Below are 13,130 nucleotides of genomic sequence, written 5' to 3'. Positions count from 1 at the left end.
AAAAAAAAAAAAAAAAAAAAAAAAAAAAAAAAAAAAAGGCGGCAAATTTTACATTATGTATATTTTTCTAAGTGAAAAAAAATCATTCAAGTAGCAGCCCCTGGTATCATTTCTTTTAAAGATTTTTTTTTTTTTAAAGGAAGGAAGAGGGAGGGAGGGAAACAACCCACCACATTCCAGTAAAGTCAACCAGCTCAAGCTCACACCAATACATGGTCTGATATTCTTTTGGGATTCTGATTACAGAAACTCCAAACACAAAAAGAAAAGCAAAAATTAAGACATCAAGAATCAGAAGTCACAGGGCCAGGGATTTAGCTCAGTGGTACTGCCACCTGCCTCACAAGCACAAGGTCCAGAGTTCTATCCCCAGTACCAAGAAAAAGGGTTGGGGTGGGGAACAGGAGCTATGTACAGAAGTACTGGTGGTGAGCAATAAACTCAGAAAAGCACAGAGCTGGGCAGACCAGGGCGAGAGCCACGCCAGAAGACACCTCAGCCCAGAATAACTGGTGCACTGGCAAATGCAGTATCCAAGCAAATTGTGTGTAAACACAGACTTTTAAATTCAAAGAGGGAAGGGAGGGAGGGAGGCCATCCGGGACTCAGCCTCACTTACCTCACCCTGATGTCCACCCCGATGGATCTTTCTGCTATGGGCTGAATATTCATTTATATCCTGCTCCCCCGCCCCATTTCAAATCCATATGCTGTGGTCCTAACCTCCAATTTGACTAAATTTGGAGTCAGGCCTTTAGAGGAAGGAGCCTGATCCAATCAAATTAGCTGCTGTGACCCCTTCTCTCCCGCCCCGTTGTCTACACTGGGTTTGAACTTGCAGTCTTCCTGCCCCAAGCTGCCAGGGTGCTGGGATTCTAGCCATGCGCCACCATAAAAGACAAAGAAGTGAAAATCAGAGCTGTCCTGCACATGCACACAGCAAGCACAGGCCCTGTGAAGACACAGGGAGAAGACAGCACCGCCAAGCCCAAGACAGCAACTTCGCCAGAAACCACACCAGCAGGAGCCTGATCTTGGACTTGCATTCTCCAGAACTGAGAGAGAATTTTCTGCTAAACCACCCAGTCTATAGTTTTTGGTTACAAGAGCCTTAGCTAAGACATGGTCTTTATGTAGAATTCTGCTGTTTCGTTCATCATGGATTCTTTTGGCATTTCTTTTCGCTTAAAAACACATTATGTTAAAAGTAACTTTTGGGGGGGATACTGGGGGATCGAACTTTGGACCTTGCACTTGCCAGGCAGGTGACGGAACCACTGAGCTAAATCCCTGGCCCTAAAAGTAACATTTTTAAAATACTGAGATTTTTGGTACCCCTTAAATTCTGCAGTCATGGCTAGTGCCTCATTTATAACATGCTAGTCCCAGCCTGGAATAGGTTAGGAATAATTTCTCTAAATATGATTATATAATTCAATACCAAAGTTATTTTTGTTTTAAGGTGGTACTGGGGATTGAATCCAGGGCCTCTACACTGAGCTATATCCTGGCCCTTTTTTATTTTGTCAGAATCTTGCTAAATTGCTAAATTGCCCAGTATGGGATCAAACTTGTGATCCTCCTGCCTCAGCTTCTCAGAGCACTGGGATTATAACAGGTGTGCGCATACCCAGCTCAGAGTGATTTTAAGAGAAATCAGTCATTATAAGTTGCATACTAACTTAAAATATTAACAGTAGAGTGCTTGCTGGCAGCAGGTGGCCCTGGGTCTGATATGCAACACTGTCCCAAATTAATAATAAGGGCCCACACATTAAAGCACCAAAAACTTGGGAAATGGATTGGGGAAGCAGAGGAAGTTAAAATATACCCAATCTTCATCACTACAGGAAAGATTCAAGAAGTAGTGTATCATCCTTGACTTTAATGACTACAAAATATAGGGTAAAGGACGGTCATGAAAAACAATGCAACCACTCAAGTGTGCATGTTTCAAATCGTATTTTTCCCCCTAAAACATCAGAAGAAATGTAAAAGGAAGAAAATCTGTGTAGCAAAATAGAGGAAAAAAAAAAGCTCTACAGAAAAACAGAAACAAAAGCATAAAGGAGACTAACAAAACACCAGTTCTCAAGGGCCAAGATCTGGCTTGGAATTGTCTTAATCTGTCTTTGGCCCAGTTTAAGGCTTGGCATGTTAAGAGCTGCCAGGCCTCTGCTCGGAGGATGTGACAACCCAGCACCCAAAAGACTCCCTCTTCCTGCAGAACTGGGCTTCCACCACACCTCCCAGCTTTAGTAAATCCAGAGGCTTTTCCAAAAATACAGCACCAGTAAGATGGGAATGTATGAACTTGTGAAAGAATAAGGCATATTGCAGTGGGAAACCAGAACGTTAGTATCCAACCGCTTTCTTCAGGGAGAAGCCGCCACTCAAAAACTTTGTTTCGAGTTTCTTTTTGTTTTGTTGTTGTTTGCAGTTCTAGGGATCGAATCCAGGGCCTTTACACTGAGTAACATCCTCATGCCCTTTTTAAATTTTGAGACAGGGTCTCCCAAAATTGCTAAACCTCCCGCACTGCCCAACCTGGAATCGAACCTGTGACCCTTCTGCCTGAGTATGATTGAACTATGGGACTACATACATCATCACACCCGGCTTTCCTAGAGATTTTTTTTTTTTTAATCCATCCATCTAAAATATTCTAGCTTTTCTCTTCTCCCCTGATCCTCTCTAGTGAAGGAATTATCACATTTCTATCTTGGAGTTTTAATCATAAAATAAAGGAAGGTGACCCTAAGTGGTAGGAACAATTTTTACCAGAAGCAGGAGGTATCAAGTACGAAGGGCAGAGATGGAAAAAGCATAGAAGGCTCAGAGTGGCAGAAGAGAAAAAATGGAAAGAAGTGGAGCTAGCAGAGGAAGGAGAACAAATGGCCAGAAAAGCCAAGAAGATTCCTACAGCAGCGTCACTTCATTCTTTTTTCAACAAAACTGGCTTAATAACGGATACTCCCCACAAATCTCACAGAAGAGCAAAACAGTGATGGAGGGATGAGTCAAAGAAGGCATTCTCAATCCTGCCTGGGTCGCCTCCCTTCAGTCATGTGTCTCTTGATCTCTTGGCCTCTCATTCACGTCCAAGGGCACCTATGTCGTGCACTGCTATCTGCCAGGGATCTCCGTCATTTGTCCTGACAGTTTGGACCCCAACATCCTCTCCCATGCGTGACTTGTTAATGCCCAGGCCCTTCCCAGGCATTATATCAAACTTGTCTGGTTACACCCAACTGCTCTGAATTTAAACTCTGTTCCGTGGAATGAAGCCTATAAGCAAAGAACCAACCTGAAAATAAACACAGGTAAGAGTACTCTGCACCCCCAAATTACTATGAATTCCACCTACACTGGTCACTCACCTAGAGCCCAGGCACCCCGTGGCACAGGCTTTCTCAGCTCTGAGCATGGCCTGTTCTCACAGCCGTGGAGGTACACGTCTAGGCTGGGAAAACACACACTCTGGCCCCATCAGCTAAGAGTATGCCTCCATCAAGCTGCTGAAGCAGATTTAGTAGAAATGGTAAGGGAGCTGCTTAATGTAAGCCTTGACCAAAAGGCAAGATTATTTTATTAATTTTCATTACAAATCTCTCCGTAAACAGAAGCCCTTCAGACCCGGTGTATCTTAAAGATAACATCAGAGACAGTTCTGGAAGACAAATGTATAAGAGGGAGGGAGATGCATACTGAAGTATTTCCAGACATCGCCCAGTCGCTCAGTGTGCTTGAAAAGCTATGAGCACAAGAGAGAGCATTTGCAGACAAAGGCTCCAAAGCGAACAATCTTCCCAGAAGACACAACAAAATGTTACCGAACATGAAATACTGCAGACCTCACATTAATTCACTTTTGATTCAGAAAAGGGGCCAAAAAATAAAGAAGGCCAGAGTCAGCAAAGACATTCCAAGCAAGAGCAATGCATGTGGATATTTGGTAAGCTGAGGGTTCCACGGGCCACCTGCCACTAAACATCAAACCCTAAAAAAATTTCACTGTAATGAGATTCTGACTTCCATCGACCTAGTCAGGTGCTTCTTAGAGGCGTCTTATCAGTGTGTGGCTGGCAGCTACCAGCTGACCCGGAGAGCCCAGAGACTGTCAGCCAATACCTTGTTGTCAATGTGCTGAGGTTCACCTTATTCTCTTTGTCCACTCAGCTTGAGATTCTGGAATTCTGTTTTAACCTTTGGGCAACTACGATGACTGGGATGCAAGAAATACTTCAATTTCTTCCCCAGTGTTCGGCATAGATTTAACACACACCATTTCAAAACTTACGGGGCTACTGTGCTAGGAGGATATAACTGATAATGGGTCAAGAAAATGAGAAGGCAAATCAATCGACATGATTCTCCCGGATCTCTCTGCTCTCCACCTTTCAGCCAAATACCTTGATGAAAATGGCCAAAAAGAAGGGAGGATGGACCAGCAGGGATAGGTGTGAAGAACACAAAGGCAGTAACACCTCACACAACATGACTTCGGGACACTACTCATTTCCCTTCCTCCCAAATACCTGTGTCACTTTCAACCGGTCACCACATCAGGACCTACATCATCTGAGCTTTGTCCCTTTGGGCCCTTAAGAACACCAGAGATTTAGTGAAAACCAGACAGAACAAAGGGAGTCTGCTAGAAAACTAGTCCTGAAGTTATATTTTTTTAAAAAAGAATTAATTTTAGGAATAAGAAAAGAGTTCAAATTCATACGAACCCACTCAGCTGCAGAGCCTGAAGTTAACAAGCAGGGCTGAGACACCCAAAAGTTCCCAGGCTGACTGGTTCCAGCCTGCCCCAGGGGGAGTAGCAGAGCTTCCACCCACATCAGGAGTTCAACTGAGGAGCCACTCATTCTTCAAGCAGAGAAGGGAGAGGACAGGAAAGCAGGTTTGGGCTCCTGCTCTGGGGTCACACGAACTCATACACATCCTCTCCAACACTGGACTGTGAACCACAGGTTTTTTTCTTTCGTTTGTAAGGGACATTAGGAGAAAAGTGGCAAAATGTAGCAGGATCTAGAGATTAGGGTAGGACAGGGCAGTATTTATGATGATTTAGTGATCTTGACCATGGCACTGTCTATACCAGAGAATGTCAATTTTACTTATTTTTATTTTTATTTTTTTTGGTAATGGGGATTGAACTTGGGACCTTATACTTTCGAGGTAGGCGGCAGCACTGCCGAGCTAAATCCCCAGCCCAGAATGTCATTTTTAAAGGAAATACACATAAAAGTATTTAAGAGGGAAAAGCAGTCACATCTGCAATATGGTTAACAAATAACAATATGCTTTATAAGAAGAGAGAAAAATGATGTTGGTGCAAATGTCTCAGACGTCACCATTCAAGGAATTTGGAGAGGGTTATACAGGAATATTCCACACCGTTGCTGTAACCTTTCTGAAGCCCAGAGTTTTCTTCTTTGGAAGTGGGGATTGGCAAGGCCTTCACACTGAGCTATATCACCAACCCTTTCTATTTTAGTTTTGGGGGAGAGGATCTTGCTATGTAGTTCAAGCTGGCTTTAAACTCACTATGAAGCCCTAGCTGTCTTCAAACTCATGTCAATCCTCCTGACTCAGCCTTCTGAGTGCTAGGAGTACAGGCAGGCACCACCACATCTGGCTCCTTTTTAGTTTTTCCATTTTGAAACAGGGTCTTGCTAAACTGCAGGAGCTGGGCTCAAACCTGTGATCCTCCTGCCTCAGCATCCCAGAGAACTGAGATTACAGGTGCATGCTACCATGTTAACATGAAATTAATTTAAAAATAAAATAAATATATTCTTGTCCTAAGAGAACAGTGATGCTAGCAGGCACTGACTCTATCTGAAGAGCTGATGTGGTAACATGTGTCCTCCCTGAAAGGATTTCAGAAAAAATGTGGTAAAGGCCAAGCACTGGCAGGACCAGGCTCAGTAAACAATGGTGGGTGTCTGTCACAGCAAGAAATCCAAAGTATACACAGTCTCCTCTGAAACACCAACCACACTTTTAATCTTTAGTGGCACAGAGGGCGAGAGGCACTGGAAGAACGCGTGACACAGACTGTCACTCCTGACCTCGCTATGCTTGGTGCCCCAAGCTGCCCATCTCATTCATTAAGTGACCCCTGGACAACAAAGCTCAATGAAGTTTCTGTTGTTCTGTTAATTATAATTCTGTATAATTATATATGACATGACCAACCTTACGCTATTCTGACTACTGAATTTAATCTTCATTAATATCTTTCTATCTGCTTATTGGTTAAACCCTCCTCCTCTAAGGCATCTCTGGCTTCTGGGTAAGAATTTAAAATGTTCCTGCATGGGCTGCAGAGAAACCCTCACACAGGTCCCTGAGGGAACCCGCTCAAGGATGTTCCCGCAGCAGGTGGCAAGAGGCTGTGTGTGATGGTCACCACAGGGGTCAACTGTGCTAGACACACACCAGAGAAATGCAGAAGGGCACAGAGGGACAGATGTGAAAGACAGAATGCTGGGTGCCAGAGCCACCAATGGGATGAGATACATGTGTGATGACAGCGAATGTGAAAGCAGTTCATAGTTATCTGTGTAACCATGTAAAAATTTGCATAGAATGTTACATTTTAATTTGTGTAAGAAAAAGGAGATCTCAAGCTGGGGGAAGAGAGGGAAAAAAGGTGAATGGAAAGACAAATGGAGATATACTGGGATAAAAGGACAGGTGATGGCCAGTGGAGAAATGAATGGATTTATAGGCAGAAAGCCATACACACACACACACACACACACACACACACACACACACACACACACACACACACACACACACACACACGAGCCTAGGCAGGGTTCACCCTGAGCTGTCCCACCTGAGGGCCCCGGCTTGTGGCTGGGGGCAGCCCCCTGGTGCACACTCTGCTGCAGCAGGCTGAGGCACTCCCCGAGGCAGCTGAGGGTGGCGGCAGAGGTAGCTTTCAGGAGCAGCAGGTCCTGGTCCAAGGCAGTGAGGGGGCCAGAGCCTGGCAGGGACTCGATGGCGTGCACTAGGTTCTTCTGCTGCCCTTCCACCTGGCTCATCATCTATAAAACAAGAGAACGGCAGGGAGGTCAGGGGCAGAAGGGCTCCTGCCAACAGGCTGGCCAGCCAGCACCTGGTCACGTTGGTACCTTGCTGAGCTGCGTGGCCCCAGGGGACAGTGGTCTAGGTCAGACTCCGAAGGCACTCGGACCAAAGAGAATTTTAGGATGTTAGAGCTGAAAAAGACCACCTGAGTGTATCATTTTACTGATCTTCAGAAATAAGTCAATAATAAATACATTAAAAGCAGAAGTCCTTGCAAAATCCTTGGTGCTCTTTACTGTAAGGCTTAGCTGAGGTGGCAGACATACCATGGTTTTCTCTCAGAGTGAGGTTAGTTCCTCACTTCTTCTAGCCTCGATCCTTTGGCTCCTCATAGCAGTCCTAGACTGAGGCAAAGAAACGGAAGCAAAAACCTGAGCTAGGATTTGTACAAATGGGATCATGGTGAAGCCATTGAGCAGCCATCCCATGCCCCCAAATTCTGTAATACCACAGAGGTCAGGAAGAACAGGAAAGCAGGAATGGCAGATCCAGCCCTACCACATGGCTTCAAACCGAGATAACCATACCTTGGCCTGGCTTCAGTCATAAGCTGGTCACAAGATTAACAGCAGTTTTAATTGTGCCTTTGAAATGACAAATCAAGGAGAAAGGAACTCCAAAGAGAGCTAGAAAAGGACTTTAACGGTTATGTATGGAGTTTGTGCCCCTTGTGTTTACAACTTGAAACATTAAACAAGATGACGTACATCCAATGCTTACCACCATGTGCAGCAAATAATTAGCTGTTCTGTTCTAGAAGTGAGAGAGCTAAAGCCATGGCCCAGGGTCACAGAGCTCGCCAGCAGAACAAACTCCCGTCCTCTGGTCCACCATTCTGTAAGCTTTCTAGAAAAGCTGTTCTTAATCTAGGGTAACATTTCCTGCTTTGGTACTACTGCCCTCAAAGGATCCTTGTCACCAACATGATGTCGCTGGCTGGGAAGAAGCAATAATTCTGTAGAGACCACTGGACCCGGGCCCAAAGCTCACTCTACAGTCACCCTTTTTCTCCCTTCTAATTCCTTTTGAAAATTCCTGCCATTTCCTAAAATTCAGTGAAATTACTCGCTTAAAAAAACTTACAAAGACAAGTGTCATTACACTAAAATGCCTGCAAAAAGTCAGGTTAGTGGGGCCAGAGATTTAGCTCAGTGGTTTCTCCGACTGCCTTGCAAGCACAAGGACCTGAGTTCGATCCCTGGTACCAAAAAAAAAAAAAAAAGGTCAGGTTAGTGAGTTTGCAGGCGTGGCCTGCAGCAGCCTCCCTTTACTCTGCACACTCTTACTCCAGTCATGAGAAGGGTCTTTTGCATATGACAAAGGTCATGTTGCTCCTAAAATGGCACCTGGAATATAGCAGCTTGACAAATATTTCTTACCAACTTCGGTTTTCATAGTACACAATTAGTGCCTTCTGATTTGACTTGTAATTTATTTGTTAAAATCATTTTAGTGTGTAACCAGGGATCAGTATCTGTGCTACCTACTGACAGAGCCCAGGAACAGTAAATATTTACTGGGTGAATGAATCCAGGGTCTGAAGATGTAGCTTTGTTGACAGAGCACCCACCTAGCATGCCCAAGGTCCTGGGGTTGATCTCTAGCACATGGAAAAAACTGAATGAATAAATCCAAATCTCACAATTCTGTCACTGAAGTACAAGAGAATCCATCTATGACAGGAAGTCCACAGAAACTGTCACACTTGGTAAATATAACATGACTAAAGAATGGGTAAGGACAATACTTCTGGTATCAGTTTACTCTTGCCAAGAAATACAGCCAGCTGGCTATATTTACTTTCAAAGAAGATACAATGTCTATGTTTTCGCTGACAATCAACTACTACTTTAATAATTAGGGAAAAGTAGATTTCAAGCTATTTGAATTAGTCAGCATTTTCATAAATTCTTATAGAAAACCTTGTGTAGAAAAATATGTTGAAAAAAGATGTTAAAAATGATGAAATACACTATATTTTCAACTACAGTCGAACCTTGGATTGTAAGTAACTTGGTCTGCAAGTATTCCACAAGACAGACAAACATCTCTAAGAAATTTAAACATGATAAATGAGTGAAACCTTGTAATATGAGTAGCGCGTGATAATGAACGTCACAGGGTAACAACTGGATCTTCTCTCTGCTTTGGTATATAAATGCTTTGGATTGCGAGCGGAAGGAACTACTGTTGCAAACTAAGATTTTACTGTATTATGAATGATGCCGTAATGCTTAAAAAGGCAAGTAAAAAGGAGCCTTTGACTATATAGAATATACCTCATTGATACTTGTTTTAATAAAAAAGCTATATTCCAATTATAGTACAGGATAAATACTTGCTATTTCTTAAGCATGCCTTAAGCTAGGTAAATCTTAGGTAAGAAAAACACAAAGCTGGCTTAGGGAGTGAATGTCCTACCCTACTGAAACAGAAGCTCAGAGTCAGGTCCACTCATCAGCTGTCATCAGAAGTATTTATTGAGAGCACCCACTGCAGGTGGCAACTGCAGGGCAGTCTTTTAGAAGAAGAATCTGGAGACAGCAGCGGGTGCACTTTGAGGGTTGCCAGGACCAGGAGACCTACTAACACGGAGTAGGTGGGGCCAGGGTGCCACAGCCCCCCACCCCAGCAGCCTACATGAAGTCTTACTACCTAAATAAACCTCAGCAGTGCCCCCTGAGCAACTCTGAGAGGCTCTTTCCAGAAATTAGGCACCTCACGGCTTTCAACATCTTTCTTGGTGAACTGAGCCCTAAAGATAGAATGAGCTAAGCCTTTTGCCTGGTGCCAGAGTAGACACCTCCTAGAGATTAGTTTTTGTCCCGCTTTTCTATAAAATGTGAAACAGAACTCTAGTTTTCACTGACATGGTTGACACGGATCGTTATTTTAAGTTAGTTGCATTAGACTCAAAGAAACAAAACAGGAGTCTGGGCCTCAGAGTTACAGTCACAGTTATTATTGCTCACAGTTGCTGTGCACATTCAAAACACCAAGAGTGGATTCTTTTTTTTTTTTAATTTTTTTTCCTCTTTACTGAGTTTATTGGTACATTCTAGGTATGCAGTACAGTTACATTCATTACTGGGATCTTGTACCTTTACATGACATGACAGGTCTTGGTTCTCATTTTTTCCCCTTGTCCCTGCCCTCCCTTCACCCCCCATCCCCATTTACAAACACCTTTTTTTTCCATTTTTTCATTTTCTCATACTTTTTTCTTTTCCCTTATTCCCTTTCCCCTACCCTTCCCACTTTCCCTACACCTTTAGCCCTTTTCTTCCTATTTCACATTGTTAATTATCCCATTAGGATCTTGTGTACTATTATAGTTTTTCACACCATAGAAACTATTTGGTATTTATACACGTGTGACTTATTTATTTCACTTAGGAGTATATCCATAATATGTATCCATTTTCCTATGAATGACTCTAATGTCTCATTCTTTATGGCTGAGTAGTATTTCATGTTATAGAAAAACCACATCTTCTTTATCCAGTTTCCAACTGATGGGCAAATGGGCTGTTTACAAGTTTTAGCTATTACAAACTGTGCCACTATCAACATAGGTGCACTATGTCACTGCGGTATGATTCTTTTAATTCTTTTGGAAAGATACCCAGAAGAGGGATGGCTGGGTCAGATGGAACCTCTAGTCCCAGCGCCAAGAGCAGATTCTAAGAGGCTCCTGCTGCCTTTCCAGGTGCCCAAGGCTTAGGAAAAAAAGAGCGTGATCCTCCCACCAGCTGACCAACGGCAGCGACGGACCTTTAAAAACATGTTGAATCACTTGCTTTAATTACACAAATTTCAGATCACAGCCTCTCTTCCAGCCACACTAACACTAAGCCCACGGTGTTTAAGACCAGGTCAAAGAAACTTCCATGCTTTCTGGCTTCCACAGTCAATGGTGTTACCACCTTTTAACACCAAAACAAAACTGGGGTCCCAGGTGACGTGTCAAAGATATACCCTCTAAAAGTGTCACCTTTGGGGTTGTGAGAGGCTAAATGCACGTCAAGTTGAAACTCCCAGATAGGCAAACTTCAGAAGGAGGGAGGAAAACGTATCACCTGTTTCCCATAGCACAAATAATGCACATGCATTGCCAACTGAAATATGTCTGCATAAAGCTTAAAGAACCTGAAACCAAGATGCAAAGATCACTACTCAATGTCATCCTGTTCCACAAGTTTAAGTCTTCCTCAAAGAGAACTGAAGGAAGCAGCACAGAGACAAGGGCTTCATTTCCCGGGAAGGTGCAGGTTTCAGAGCCCCTGAAAAGTCCAGTCCTAACAGCCTGGATGTCAACAAGCACAAGTTCAGTCACTCACCCATCACTAACCCACGCAGATTCCAAACCCTAAATTTAGGAACCCCAACTGCTTTCCCTGGTTGGCTGGCAAAGTCTCCACAGGCTCCCTGACACCTTCAGTAACTCAATGTATCCTGCTTTGAAGCAGATCCAACAATCTGACACTAGGGACAAGGTGCCTTTGGTTTGGTGATTCTCCTCGGCCTGGTGGATTCCTGAGTCCTGCTGTCTCCTGTGTGGGTGAGAGGGTAAAATCTGCGGCTACCTTTGGCACTTTTCAATTTGACTTTATCTAGGCTTAAAAGCCTTGGCTGTGGGGCGGGAGGACTGCTTCAAGAACCAAAAGTTTACTGCTTCTGTTAATATGACTTTAATCTTTCACTAACCTCGTAAGCATTATTTGAATACTACGGGAGAGTCTGTCGCGGAAATTTCTGATGGCTCATTACAGGAATTTCTTAAAACAGCTGTCAACTTATATAGAAACCATTGACAGTTTGCACCTTCCAATTCTTTGAATTCTTTGAATTTAACAACCTTAAACCACACTTCTAATTCTCTGCACTCTGCCCTGGCCTCCCCCAGGGACCAGCCAAGTCAGTCTCTGTGGAGGGGCACTCTCCTCACAGTCATGAGCGAGGAAATCAGCTCTGCGTAACCCACAGACTGTTACTCTGGAGAAGTGGCCCTGCAAACTGCAGAGGGTTTCCCCACACTCCTGAGGGCTGGAGGAAAGTCCTGGCCTGGCACCTGAACAATACAATACGTTCCTCTCCCAGTGAGTCGCTGACTTCTCGCACCCAACATGTCACTTTCTCCATGTTTCCCAGACTATGCTTGTTGTCTTCAGGGCACCACGTGCACCTGGAAGGATAACCTGCCAAGGGTTTCCTACAGGCAGAGTCCTGGACACCCCCAGCGACCCTCAAACACAGGCCTGTGTAGGCGGGCCCTAAACATCATGCTCCCAAACGTCTCTCAAACCTGATGAAGTGAGTGGAGAAAGAAAAGCCCCAGCTAGTGTACAGATCTTCAAAATTCACATTTCTAAGCGGGGGTTAAGAGAATGCCAGTAGCAATAAGGAACAAGACAAGCAGCAGGAAAGGGGGTCCATCTCCAATGGAAGGATGCTTCTGGCTAAACAGATGAAGTTACTGAAAAGGAATTAAAAACCACATGTGGTAACACACAGCTGTAATCCCAGGGACTCAGGAGGCTTAGGCAGGAGGATCGCAAGTTTGACACCGGCCTGTGTGATGTACAGACACCCTGCCTCAGAATTTAAAAAGGGGTTGGGATGTAGTAGCTCAGGGGTAGAGCACCACTGGGTTCAACCCCCAGCACTACAAAAATAATAACAAAATAAAAAGATGCAGAGAGGAAATACAGAAAGCAATATCAGGAATATAATAATAACACAAAAATGAGTAAAACAAGATCTCAAAAAACCTGGCCACTAGATCTTCAATGAGCTTACTACAGGGCTTAGCAAACTTCCACAAAGGGCCAGGGTATAAATATTCTGGGCTTTGCAGACCATATGGTCTCCGTGGCAACCACTCAGCTCAGCCTGGGGACAGCCAGGGACAGTGCAACCACACAGGCGTGGCTGTGCTCCAGCACAAACGCACACTCCATGCAACTCAGTTTCAAGGGCAGGAAATCATCTTCTTCTCAGCCTAGTTGCAACTCTCC

General features: G+C 44.1%; 1 protein-coding gene across 1 annotated transcript in view; it reads right to left on the bottom strand.

Moving 5' to 3' along the window:
• Window positions 1–13,130, bottom strand: part of Osbpl10 (oxysterol binding protein like 10) — a 192,123-nt gene that overhangs the window by 61,402 nt on the left and 117,591 nt on the right. Inside the window, exon 6 of the mRNA XM_033756928.1 lies at window positions 6,860–7,070. Coding sequence (XP_033612819.1) covers window positions 6,860–7,070 — 211 coding nt within the window. The remainder of the gene's footprint in view (window positions 1–6,859; window positions 7,071–13,130) is intronic.

This window comes from Fukomys damarensis, unplaced genomic scaffold (assembly GCF_012274545.1).
Source record: "Fukomys damarensis isolate Sample0158 unplaced genomic scaffold, DMR_v1.0_HiC HiC_scaffold_28, whole genome shotgun sequence".
Classification (NCBI taxonomy): Eukaryota; Metazoa; Chordata; class Mammalia; order Rodentia; family Bathyergidae; genus Fukomys; species Fukomys damarensis.
Note: the sequence above shows the minus strand (reverse complement) of the source record. Positions and strands in the feature narration are given on the sequence as shown.